We start from the raw sequence: 12936 nt of genomic DNA, 5'->3' as shown, positions 1-12936 counted from the left end.
TGCTGCTCTAAGGCAATAAAATATTTTTGAATAAAATGTTGGTAGTCCTATGTCTGCTACATGAGAGTTCGATGAGGACTTGGTCGGGGGGTAGAGACAGAACACCAAGTGTAAGGGAGTGGTGAGGGCAAGGATGGCCCTCCATTATTATAGGGGAGTCCTTGTAAAAAGCTAATTCCTGTATTGAAAGTTGCCAAATAATTGCCTCCAAGTTTAACCATAAAGATAATAAACGAAACACATTTAAAAAAGGTTGGAAAAAGTACTTTATGAAGCCTTCAGAAGCACTGAGTATAATTAAACTGTAACCCAGTTAGATACAATTCCAAAATAAAAGTTATTGTAGGTGAGACCATGAAATTTCCTAATACTTGATTTTAATACATTGCGCTAAATTTCTAAAACTCAGAGGAACCAATATTTACAGATGGAGTATTTATGAAAAATCTGGCATCAGGTATATATGTGTATGTATATATATGTGTATATATCCCAAGATTATATGAACTAAGAAACAGATGGTGTATTATCTCAACAGCAGTACTAGAGTGCAGAGTTTGAGACTGGGATTTTTAAATGCTTTTCAAAGCCTGGGGTTTGGAAAAGGAGCAGACATGGTGTTTTCAAAACCTGAAGTTTTTCTCAGGACTGAAGTCAAAATTGTAACTGCCACAAAAGAGGAAAAAGAGAAGCTTTTCTCGCTTTAATTGTTCATCTGCATCGGAAAGTCCAGTATCCCTGAGATAGGAACCACTGCAATAAGAAGGGAGTAAGTATGTTCTCCCAAAGGAAGACTGTTGCTTAATTATGCCTACTGCCCTGGTTATCAGGTGTAAACTTTGCATTTCCCAACCTAATGCTTGGCAGCACCAAGACGTTTCAGTAATGGTTCATCGTAAACCCAACATTCTCCATCTTCATGAAATAACTGTAAAAGAAAGAGGGAGAATTCAGTTACACATTTATGTACTTCTATAGTATCATACTTTTTATTATTTTATGTCTGTCCCATTACACTAAATGAGTTTCATGCAGGGACCTGGGCTCATCTTGTTCATCAGCATGCTTGCTTAAAACAGTGTTTGGAACTTCAACATTCATTGAAATGAATGAATGAGTTACAGCTCAGCATACAGGAGCAGTAGCAGTTGGGAGGTTGGGGCAGGTTCCCCAGAGCAAGCTTACCCTCGTCTCCCATTGAATTTCCTTCTCCTTCCTTTCTCGGGCTTCTGCTCTTTGTCTTTCTTCAAGTCTGTGCTTGGCTTCAGTTGCTGCATCAATATCTCTGATTTTTAAGTTGAAAGTGACATCCTTCCAAAGACTAAAAAAAAGAAGTAAAGGTGCTAAGTACTAGATGGACATAATTATGAGCAATCTTGAGAATGAAAAGCAAGTCTATAGCTACCCTTAAGTGCCATCGTTCACAGACTAAAGATTCTTAAACTGGCACCAGGGCACTGGGGTAAAGATCAGAAAAATAGACTTGGAAGATTCCACTGCTAGTTTGTCAAAGGAGGAAATAAAGGATGGGCAGAAAGCTGAATATATGGTAGGGACAACAGAGGAGAAAGAAAAGTGAGAACTGAGACCTGGGATTCTATTTCTGACTCTACATCTAATTAGCTATGCAACTTTGGTGATGTCAGTTCACCTCTCAAGGGCTTGAGTGTCGTCCTTTATTATAAAACAAAAGGATTAGAACAGAGGCGCTGAGAAGTTCCGTTTCAGAAAAGCTCCCTTGGAGAAACAGTGTGAATAGAGAATGAGAGTCAACTGCAGAGGCTTAAAGGGGTAAGCTTCCTCTCAAGGCCTGGAAGGTGATAACTGGACAGGTCTGGTCCAAACATGTTACTTTACAAGTGAAGACTCCTAGGGACTAGAAAAGTGTCCACGCCTAAGATCCCCTTGTGGTGAGTAGCAGAGCATATATTTCCATGTTTCCACTTATGTAACTCTGAACAGATTATAAACCAAGCAGATTATTAACAAGTTAGTGACAAGAAGTAGGAGTAATGATTTATAAGGCCCCCTACCTTCACTTATGAATCCCCAAATACACTAAACACCCTAATACACTAAACAAAGAACTTTAGTGCATAATTCCTCATACCACTAAAAGATCCTGATTTTATTGGGAAAGGAAAAAATGATGTTTGAGTCTACTGGAAAATTGAATACCAAATAGGCATCTGAATGCATTAAGGAATAACTGATTTTCTTTAAGTGTGATAATGATACTTCGTGGGTTTTTTTTTTTTTTTTTCTTATGTCATTAGAGAGATATATGCTGAAATACTTAGGGATGAAAAATTTTAAAAAGTTTCTTGCAAATAAAAGACCTGAAGGTGTTTTGCTACACATCTCTCAGTTGGGACCTCACTGCCATCTCTTCTAAACCACAAAGAGGGTGGTAAGCCAACACACTCTGCGTACTTACTATATGTCAAGTATCATAATATGCTACAAACATGTCATCTCATTTATTCCTCACAGCACTCTGAAGCGGTTCTCATTTCAGGTAAAAAGGCAGAAAGGCAAGCTTACAAGTCTTTTTTACAAAATCATAAGTGGTGGAGCTTGTATGAATCTAGGCATTCAAACTTGGTCTGTGCTCTTACACTCTGCTCTACTGTCTCCATAACCCAGTCCTGCAGCTATGCCTAGTCAATCAACAGCTCTATCTCCTTACCAGCGGGATTCATACTCATTCTGATCTTCCAACTTCCTCACTTTCTTCTTGATTATAGGCAACTTCTTGGTATCTATAAAAACTGCATTTTCCTAGGAAACAGAAAAGGTAGATATTTTATTGTTCATCCTGTTCTAAGAAGAGTCAACTCTTCCTAGAAGATTTTAATAGATGTTATAATCAAATCCCACATATTGAGAAAGACAGTGAGTTTCATCAGCAATCTTCAGCCTTAAAATATAGTTTTGTCTTAAGTCTTAGTAGAGGCTCAATTCAATAAACATTTTCAATGTGACCAGATGCCACATTCTCAGGATGTAATCTCTTGGAGAGCTAGACCCAAAAACAACTAATACTAATGATAAGTATACTGAAGTGCTTTTTACATTTCAAATTCTCCAAATCCAAAATCCAGTTCACTGACTCCTGTTAATCCCACACCACCTTCCCTACCTTAATTAGGTACCATTTGCAAGTTCCCTGAGGGCAAGGACTATCTTACTCATTTCTGTATCCCTGGTGCCAGGCACTCAATACATTTCTTATACAAAATCAAACTGCACATAAACACAAATTAGTTCAGCACTTCATTTTATAAACATACCACACATTCTAATGATATAGGTAACATTTACTGGGTGCTTTATTATGTGCCAAGCATTTTTTAACATACATTTTTTCTTTTTAAAAATGTTTATTAAAAAACATTTTTTCAACTTGTTTACATTCAGTATTGTGCTGTATTAGTTTCAGGTGTACAGCATAAAACATACTTATTCTTGAATGTTTTGAGAGGAAAGTCAAATCATTCTACTACCTTTACTGCTGGGGAACAGGTGGGGAAAGAAAAAGGCTTGCCCTGAAGGGATGGCATTAAAGCTGGCCTCGAGGGTTCAATTTCCAGATGAAGGAAGCCAGAGTAAAGGATAGGCTACGATTCAATGTAGCCTGAAACAAGTGGCAAAATATAGCTTCTTACCCCTGTTGCATATTTTACATACATGACACCATTCCATTCCCCTTCAATTGAACAAAAGGACTTCTTGTCATTTGGAGAACTAAATAGAAAAGAAACATTTGTGTCAGTCTCAAGTTGAAAATTACCAAAGAATCTGGTCAGGGTGACCTACCTACACAGAGCAGAACACAGAAGAGCAACTGTGAAGTCTTTGGTAAAGCAGCTTAACAGGACTGGATTTCCCAGTCAAACGTAAGAACCAGATGGGCCCTGAGCTGATGGTAACAGCAGACTAGGGGCAATCCCTGCCCTCAGGCTGTTCACAGCCTAGTGGGGAGAAAGGACACCATAAATTCTGGGTGGTAAGTGCTGTGGGAGTTATGTGAGCACTGGAGTTCAATGGCAAAACTGCTGGGATGAAGGTCAGGGAAGGTTTTGCTTATGCCAGAAACCATTCAACCTGAGGCTGAAAGGGACCTCTGCGTCAAACAGTTTGACCTCTTTACCTGACAAGGATCCCTTTCTCAAAGGTCCCAAGAGACCTCTACTTAGACATGGTAATGACATGTATGGCAGGTATGGAATTTGGAAAGATAAGCATCACAGCAAAGGACAAGTTAGGAGGGGCAAGGCAAAGGCCAGAAGGAGTCTAAGAGGTCTGGAGAGAGAAATACACAGGGTAGAGGGATGAAGCTTTTATCACTGGACCAAAACTTAAGTTTCCTCTATGATTTAGGGGCTTTGAGGAAGGGGTACAAATGAAAAAGAAAAACCCATAGGACCCCAGGTTTAGGTCACTGTGCAGTGGTTCTCAAAGTGTGGTCTGGCAACCCCCTTGGGGTTCCCAAGATCCTCTTAGATCAAAACTACTTTTGAACACTAAGATGTTATTTGCCTTTTCCACTCTAATTTTCCCTCAAGTGTAGAGTGTTTCCCAGAGGCCATGTAATATGTAGCAACCAACTAACTGCAAGTAAGTAGGAGAATCCAGTTGTCCTCAGTCATGTACCACTTGACGAAGGGATATGTTCTGAGAAATCCGTCTTTAGGCAATTTCGTTCTTGTGCAAACATAATTAGAATGCACTTAAACAAGCCTAGATGGCACAGCCTACGACACTCCTCGGCTGTATGGCATGGCCTACTGCTCTTAGGCTACAAGCCCGCACAGCATATTACTGCACAAAACAAAAGATTAAACCAGGGGTGGGAACTTCTTTTCTGCCAACGGCCATTTGGATATTTATAACATCATTTGTGGGCCATACAAAATTATCAGCTTAAAAATTAGCCTGCTATTTGGTCAAACATCTAATTAACTCACCCCTAATGCCTTGGCAAGGCCAGACCAAATGATTTCAAGGGCCTTACATGGCTCCAGGGCTGGATGGTCCCCACCCCTGCCCTAGAATATCAAACAAAATCAAGCCAAGATGTGACAGTTACTGTTTTTCCCCAGAAAGGCACACAAAAAAGAATGCGACTTCTAGACACTCAGGTGGGAGTCAGTCTACTGCATGGGCTAGCTCATAGTCCTATCTGGCCACAGTGAGTCAAGAATCCATGAACTGGGTTTGCTAATCATCTAGGAAAGACCCCTTTCTGTTCCCCATTTGCAAGTAGGGTTTGTAGAAAGGAATTCCTACTAGTGACCTGATTATTCTGAAGCTGTATTTTAGGACTCATTTTGAAAATGGGATTTTAAGAAGAGAAATGACACACAAGATGTGAAATATGTTTACAAAGACAGAACCATTAAAATGGTCAATTCCTAACAGACATTATCATTCAAGACAAAAGGAAAAGTATTTCAGAGAAGAGCACTCACGCAGAAAAATCAAAATACCTACAAAATCTCAGCAGTAATTCTGTGCTTCTTGCCCCCATAGAAAGGTTTCGTGTGGAAGACAATATTTGCACTATAGCCAGTTTTGGAACAGTTGATATTGCATTCTCCACCTAGTTCCACCCAGGGCACTGTGAGGATAGACCTGCAAAATCGAAAGTTTTCAGGTAAGGCTGACAATTCAGAGGAAAGAGAGGGGCATAGCTTAAGAATCAGCAGGGTTTGTTGCTCGCTGATCAGAAGAAATGGATACAGCAATACTTGCCTTCCATAACCATTGGGGAATGTGAGGATGTAATGTTCATCATGGTCTAGACACGAGACACAGCCTATGGAGAGAAGGGATAGGAACTTTGATGACTAGTGTCACCTGGCCATAAGGTCTTGTTGTCTGATTGATGGATTCTCCATTCAATTTAGGGAAAGACAAGCTCGCACCCCACCACTGCTTTCACCCAAAATAAACGTGCTTACATGCAAACAATGACATCCAGTCTGGCTTTCTGGGGCCATTTCCTCTCACTTAGACCCGTGGTCGGCAAACCGCGGCTCGAGAGCCACATGTGGCTCTTTGGCCCCTTGAGTGTGGCTCTTCCACAAAATACCACGTGCGGGCGCCCACGTACAGTGCGATTGAAACTTCATGGCCCATGCGCAGAAGTCGGTATTTTGTGGAAGAGCCGGTATTTTGTGGAAGAGCCACACTCAAGGGGCCAAAGAGCCGCGGTTTGCTGACCACTGACTTAGACAATTGCCCAGCACCCATTAGAATGACATAAATTTCTATTAACATGGGAGTCCACCCCATGCCCAAAGACTTACCCTGCCCTATGTTGTGCACCCCAATTGACATTCCAAGGAATTTTGATTTGGTCCAGATATGAGCATTGAATTGTATCTTCTTGTTAAAACACTCAGCATAAAAGGCTGAAACTATAGAAATTATTTTAAATTAGTGTACTGTGTAATTATACCCACCTCTCCAACTCCCTTAACTTGGGGAAAGAACTGACTCCTTGAGGAAAATCCTTTAATCCTCAAAGAACTGCCTTTTATACCGTTTTCCCCAAATCTAACATTCATTTGGGGTCATGTGGGCATAAATTTCCCTGAACCATGAGACAATGGCCAATCCTGGAGGCTTAAAATCAAAACGTCTGCCTGTTCTTCTGGTCAGTAAGCTTGTCTCTATCTCAGCCCCAGCTGGGCCCATTAGTATTATCACTGCACTGAGCAAATAAGACACTGAAGAGATGTGGTCTCTCCCCGATGTCAGGAATATACTGAGCAGAAACTACAACTCATTTATATAAATTGTCTCAAAGTTGCTGAGATCTCTACAGTACAGCTATTATGTGTAATGAATGACTTTAGAAGCATTAACGTTTATTTGGAAAATAATAGTGAAGCTAATAGTCTTTGGAACTTATACAAGGAACAGATAAGAGCACCTATCCTCACAGGACTGGGAAGACACAGGCAGCCATAAAACAAGACAGTAGTGATCTCGCCTATGAGCTTTTCATGACCCTTTTTTGTCAGCATGGTTTCAAGTGGATGTTGCAGAAGAGCTAAGCTCTGTGACTTACTGGGTGGATGATGGGAAACCTGCTCAGCCACGAATGTTACACTGTTTTTGGAAACCCCGGGAACTGGTCCTTCTGAAACTAGCTCCTGCAAGCAAATATAACATTTTCTTTTGATGTGGAAACACAAATGACACTGCAGAGACTAACGAGGAATCTCTCCTTTCCTCGGTGGTTACTGCTCCCCCTCTATACACTCAAAGCACCTGGCCCAATTTCATCACGGCGCTGAATTACACTACTGGAATAAGAACAGATGTGATTGCCTCTGTCTTCAGAAAGAACTAATGTGACGTGTCACTTGGAAAGGGAAAGATCTGGAGAGTTATGTCTACTGAGACTATTATGTGCCAGGCACTGTGGGCCAGGGGATTTGTTCCTCATCCCTCGAGACCTTTTACTTTATTTGAATCTTCCTTGCTGGTCGTCTTCCTCAAAGCAACCTCTAAGTGCTGGGCGCCCTGGGCTCAGGTCTGATTCACCTACAACTCTGCTCTATGCTAGCTACGTAATGTCTCTGAAAGCACCATCTCCACTCTAGATCACTCCCTTGAACTCCAGACTCTTAAATTCTAACTCCCAACTGACAGCTCCACTCACATGTCTAATAGATCACTCATACTTGATGTTTCAAATTTGAGTTCCTGATCTTTCCTCCCCAAATCCAATCTTTTCCTTCTTAATAAATAGCACCAATCAACTGCTGAAGCCCCAAATGCAAGGATTCATCTCTGTCCCCTTTCCCTTACCTCCCCCCAATCCATCTATCAGTTCTAACTCCAAAATACAGCTCGCATCAACCATGTCTCTCCTGGAATAATGGCCAAGGCCTCAACGGTTTCCTTGCCTCTATTTTTGCCCCTTCCTAATTTATTTTTTCCTAAAATCATTAAAAGATCTTTTCAAAACAAAAAAATGACATCCTGATAAGCCATAAAATCATCATTATGGCCGAGACCTTGCATGATCTGATTTCTAAATCTCTATCTTTATCTCATGCCCTCTTTCCCGTTGCTCATTATATTCAAAATATGCTGATCCAGCCCTAACCGGGTTGGCTCAATGGATAGAGCGTCAGCCTGCGGACTCAGGGGTCCCAGGTTCGATTCCAGTCAAGAGCATGTACCTTGGTTGCAGGCACATACCCAGTAGGGAGTGTGCAGGAGGCAGCTGATCAATGTTTCTCTCTCATCGATGTTTCTATCTCTCTATCCCTCTCCCTTCCTCTCTGTAAGAAATCAATAAAACATATTTAAAAAAATATATATGCTGATCCAACAGCACAATTCTATGGGTGGTGAGCATCTTCTGATCATTACCTGTATAACTGTTATCTATCTCCAAATAAAACGAAATCTTGATCAGTACACAACTGAAGATAATTAAATACGCCAGTGCAGAACTCACCGTGTTCTCTTCAGTATCATTTGGTAATGTCCAGTGACACTGAAAGATCTCACCCAAAATGGGATTGTATGGCTTTTTGGCAACCGATCCTCTCCTTCCCGCATGGAAGGCTGAGAGGTACCATTTCACAACCTGAACCATTCGGTCTCTGGCATCCTTTTGGTCACTAATGCTGAAAGGGAGAAAGACAACATTTGTGTTTTGCTTTCTGACAGGATGCAAGCTGATGCAGCAACCCTCAGCATGGCCCACCCTGAGACACGCTGAGGACCTAGGACCAGGAGTTACCTCAGTTTCCTTTTAAAACTGAGGTATAATAGAGATAATTAAACACACTGGTCGTAAGCATGTGGTTTGGTGACTTAGACAGATGTGTATATCCATTTAATTCATCACCACACAGGACATTTCCATTACCCCCAAGTTTCCTATCCCCCCTTTCCAAGCAATCTCCACCCCTCACCCTGAGGCAAACACTGTTTCTGGTTTCTAGTACCACAGATTAGTTTCCTTGTCCCAGAACTTTATAGAAGTGCACTGCTTAATTGCCAAATAGTTGGAGATTTTCTAGATGTATTTGTGTTATTGATTTCTGATTTAATTCTTTCATGCTCAAAGAGAATATACTCTGTATGGTTCCAATGATTTAAAATTTATTACATCTTCCCAGAACATGGTGTATCTTGATGAATGTTCCACGTGTACTTGAAAGACTGTGCTATACAAATTGATAGTGTCCAGAAGGTGAACCAGGTCAAGCTGATAGGTAATGCTGTTTGACTCTCCTATAGCCTTACAGATTTTCTTGGGGGTGAGATGGGGCAGTGCGTGCAGGGAGCTACTGTTCAGTCAGTTCCTGAGAAATTTCCAACCACAATCGTGCACTTGTCTATTATCCCTTTCAGTTTAGTCAATTTTTGCTGAATGTATTTTGAAGCTGTGTTACTAGGTACATATGCATTTAGGATTCTTATTTATTCTTGATAAATTGACCTTTTCTTAATCATATGAAATATCCCTATTTGTCTCTGGCAATATTTGTCTTAAAAACTCTTCTTTGTCTGATACTAATACAAGCGACACCAGCTTTGTTATATGTGTTTTGCATATGTCTTTGTCCATCCTTCTACTTCATATTTAAAATTTCTTGCTCTCGAATAGCATAGATGGATCTTGCTTTTTTTTTTATCCAGTCTGAAAATCACTCTTAAATGGAGTATGCATGCTATTTATATTTAGTGTCACTACTGATAAAGCTGGGTTTAACTCTACCATCTAGTACAGAATTTGTTTTCTATTTGTCCCCTTTGTGACTTGTTCCATTACTTCCTTTTTTGGATTTAGTATTTTTAGAATTCCACTTAATCTTATCTACTGGCTTTTTAGCTGTACTTTTTAATATTTTTAAATGGTTCCTCTAAGGGACCTCAAAGTTTAAATTCTCATACATAAAGACTACCCTTAAATCTTGAACCTATATCTAAAGAATAACTGGTACTTTGCATCTTTTCTTACACATTACCAATAAATGTTTACATTTTATTTGTTCAATTATGTATTAAACAGTGTCATATTAATTGAAGTTCTTCCCTTAGGATATTGGTAAAATGGGTCTCTTAAATCTTCATCAGGAAGGAAACATGCATATCAATGTCAGCCAGTGAGTCCAGCCACTGGGGCACCTCAGTGGTTTGTATTTGGCTTTAGTAAACCACAGCCCAAGCCAACGAAAGCATCAGAGCAGATGAGAACATCCCCTTACAAAGAAAACTGTCCTGCTACCGCTGAAAAGCGATGCGAACTCACCTCCTTGGAAATCAATTCCACCTTTTGATGACGTCTGTCTTTTGGACATATATCTACTATTGCAAGCTTTACAATCTGGAAACTAGACTGTAAGCTCCTCAAGGGCAGACACTGGCTTTTTCTTTCTCCAGCTCATAGAAGTGTCTGGGAAACAATGGGTGCTTTAGAAAGTTTTGATGAACTCAGTTAACTGAGCTTCATCAGGATATGTGTAAGTAATTTAACAGTAAATACCAGTCCTGGACCAAATAAGCTTATAGATGTGGCTCAGTAAATACTGGCTACCTATTAATGGGCTCTTATGATTTTTTTTAACATGTTGGTTGCCTAACAACATCACTACCATGTAACCTAAGCAAACAGACAGACCTCTAGTATAAACAAAATACTCAATGCCTTTCATCCAGAAATACTTAAAAGGCCGGGAATCCATCTATCCTGCAAAGGCAGAAAGCTATTGGTAAAATCTTTAACAATTATAAACTACTGTGTTTATCATCAAATACCTCACAAACAGGTCGGGATGTGCAAAAAAGTCTGCATACATTTCCAAAAGAGATCTTCTTTCAAGAATAAATGTTGGAAGAACTACCTGCAAAACACACATTTGAGCCTTGAGGATCATATTCTACTACAGAGAAACAGACTGCTGCACTGCTGAAAAAAACAAAACCCATTCTAATCATGGTAACACCCACCAATACTGCCCTGGCATGCTTCTGATACCTACTTCCCAAAATGCTCTGATTCAGAAATGCCCAGTATCCCTCCCAGCAGATGAAAAGCAGAGAGGGGTTTTGAATTTTCAAAGCCACTTCCTCTGTGAACCTCCCTTTAGCTGCCTGGCTCAGTGTGACAACAACAAACTACTCTAGACAATCTTTGGGTGCCTAATACCTGCTGGGCATTACATACACGTTATCTTATTGAATTGTACAACAACCCTGTTGTGAAATTATTATCCCTGTTTTACAGGGGAGGAAAATGAAGCTCAAAGAGAGAGAAATTTTCTCACTGTACTGTTACTAATGTGGGAATTCAAAATTGGGTCTGTCTTACTTTGGGGAGGGGGTTTGTGCACTTTCCGTATCTGCTGATGCTTCTCGATCATTAAGTGCACTAGGCAATTTATCTACTTATGAATCTGTGTCCTCAAGTAACTGACATGAACGCAAGGACCACCCTTATTCACACTTGCATTCTCAGCTACTATTTTTATAGTAGCAACTGAAGGAAGGACCAAGGGTGAAGAGAACAAGGATGGGAATCAATGAACTATTTCTACCATGGGGCTGAACCCATGAAGAAAAATGCTGAGGGGCTGGGAATGTGGCAGAGGAGAAAGCAAATAAAATAAAAAGTTGGAATATGGGAAGAAGGAATGAGAAAGATTAGGAATAATCAATAAAAAAGGAAAAATCTCATTACGAAATGGAAGAGGAGTTTTTTAAGTGTATATCAGATTATAAATAATTTACTAGGGAAACAAAGCACCATAATAAGTAAATATTCCTTTAAATTTAGTAATTACTGCATATCCACCATATTCAAGACCTGTGTTAAATGCTATCATACAGGAGATGCTCAAATTACCCTGGAAGTCCAGGAGAAGGAAGGATCATGTTCTGTTTGGGGGACAGGAATGAGGGCAGAGCTGGGAAACAATTCATTCAGGTGGCACTAGCCAAAAGCCTTAGGGGAGAGTAAGGCTGTAATAAAAAAGAGGAGAAAACAGAAGACTAAGAAATGAAGATCGGAGGAGGGAAAAGGACACGGAGACAGGAAATTGGGTGTGACAGAAACTGACCAGTGTGGCTGGGTGAGGGTTAGGGCATATAAAGAGTGCTGATGGAGCACAAGCTTAGAAAGGTGCACTCTGGCGGTAACATTTAGGATGTTTATTATCAATTTAAGTAAACATTTTCCTTCCACAGAACATGTTCATAATCTAAATTTAGCTAGACTGGCAGGTAAGCTTACGTACTGACTCAGTGCAACTTCCTACCCCTCTTAGAGGTCAACATGTAAGGATGGCACAGCAAAGAGACTGTAGGTGCTTTCCCACACTGCTGGCCCACCAATGTCATCAACCCCGGAACTCCTCTCCTTCTGGACTTCTCATTATGTGAGATAATAAACCTAGTATCCTTCAAGTTACCTTTAGGTGGGTCTTCCATAATTGGAGACCAAAACCAACCAAGGTAGAAGATGTCGAAAAAATATAAATGTCAACGTCTAAAATTAGGTTATGACTTTAAAATGTGAAGTGCAAATTTTGATTCAGCAATTATGCACTCTAATGAACACTGAAAAAATTCTTGGGGCAAACTCCTACAAATATTCTCTTATCTAGAACATTCCTGGCAAGTATGTTGGGTTCCACAAGTTAGTGCTATCCTTGTGAAGGTTTTATTTTAGACACTTAATTAGAAAATATTATGAATTAGTTTTTTTCTTAATTACTCTCTAAATCCAAACCAAAATGAAGCTCACACTGACGAAGACTATAGTTTGACCTGGTCATAACAAAAGCAAGATTCCTGAATGTTATTAACTTTCTAAAGTTGGGTAGAATAACTTAACCAATATAAAGCTATTGCAGCTCAACTCTCTAAGACAAGAGGCAGCACGGAAAGATTACAGAT

General features: G+C 40.1%; 1 protein-coding gene across 19 annotated transcripts in view; it reads right to left on the bottom strand.

Annotated features, from left to right (window-relative positions):
• Positions 1-247: 247 nt before the first annotated feature.
• OSBPL9 (oxysterol binding protein like 9) overlaps positions 248-12936 on the bottom strand; it is a 133446-nt gene continuing 120757 nt past the window's right edge. For 18 of the 19 annotated variants that reach the window (XM_014454589.2, XM_023752765.1, XM_014454591.2 and 15 more), the window contains 10 exons: positions 10798-10883; positions 8486-8657; positions 7082-7166; positions 6315-6425; positions 5758-5821; positions 5497-5637; positions 3669-3747; positions 2690-2781; positions 1186-1321; positions 248-928 (listed from right to left, as the gene is read on the bottom strand). In XM_014454589.2, the coding sequence (XP_014310075.1) occupies positions 854-928; positions 1186-1321; positions 2690-2781; positions 3669-3747; positions 5497-5637; positions 5758-5821; positions 6315-6425; positions 7082-7166; positions 8486-8657; positions 10798-10883 (1041 nt within the window). In that variant the 3' untranslated portion in view covers positions 248-853. The remainder of the gene's footprint in view (positions 929-1185; positions 1322-2689; positions 2782-3668; positions 3748-5496; positions 5638-5757; positions 5822-6314; positions 6426-7081; positions 7167-8485; positions 8658-10797; positions 10884-12936) is intronic. The other variant, XM_023752768.1, reaches the window with a different exon arrangement.

The sequence above is a fragment of the Myotis lucifugus genome, unplaced genomic scaffold, assembly GCF_000147115.1.
Source record: "Myotis lucifugus unplaced genomic scaffold, Myoluc2.0 scaffold_37, whole genome shotgun sequence".
In the NCBI taxonomy this organism is placed as follows: domain Eukaryota; kingdom Metazoa; phylum Chordata; class Mammalia; order Chiroptera; family Vespertilionidae; genus Myotis; species Myotis lucifugus.
The sequence above is the reverse complement of the archived record's forward strand: the minus strand, read 5'-3'. Positions and strand labels throughout refer to the sequence as shown.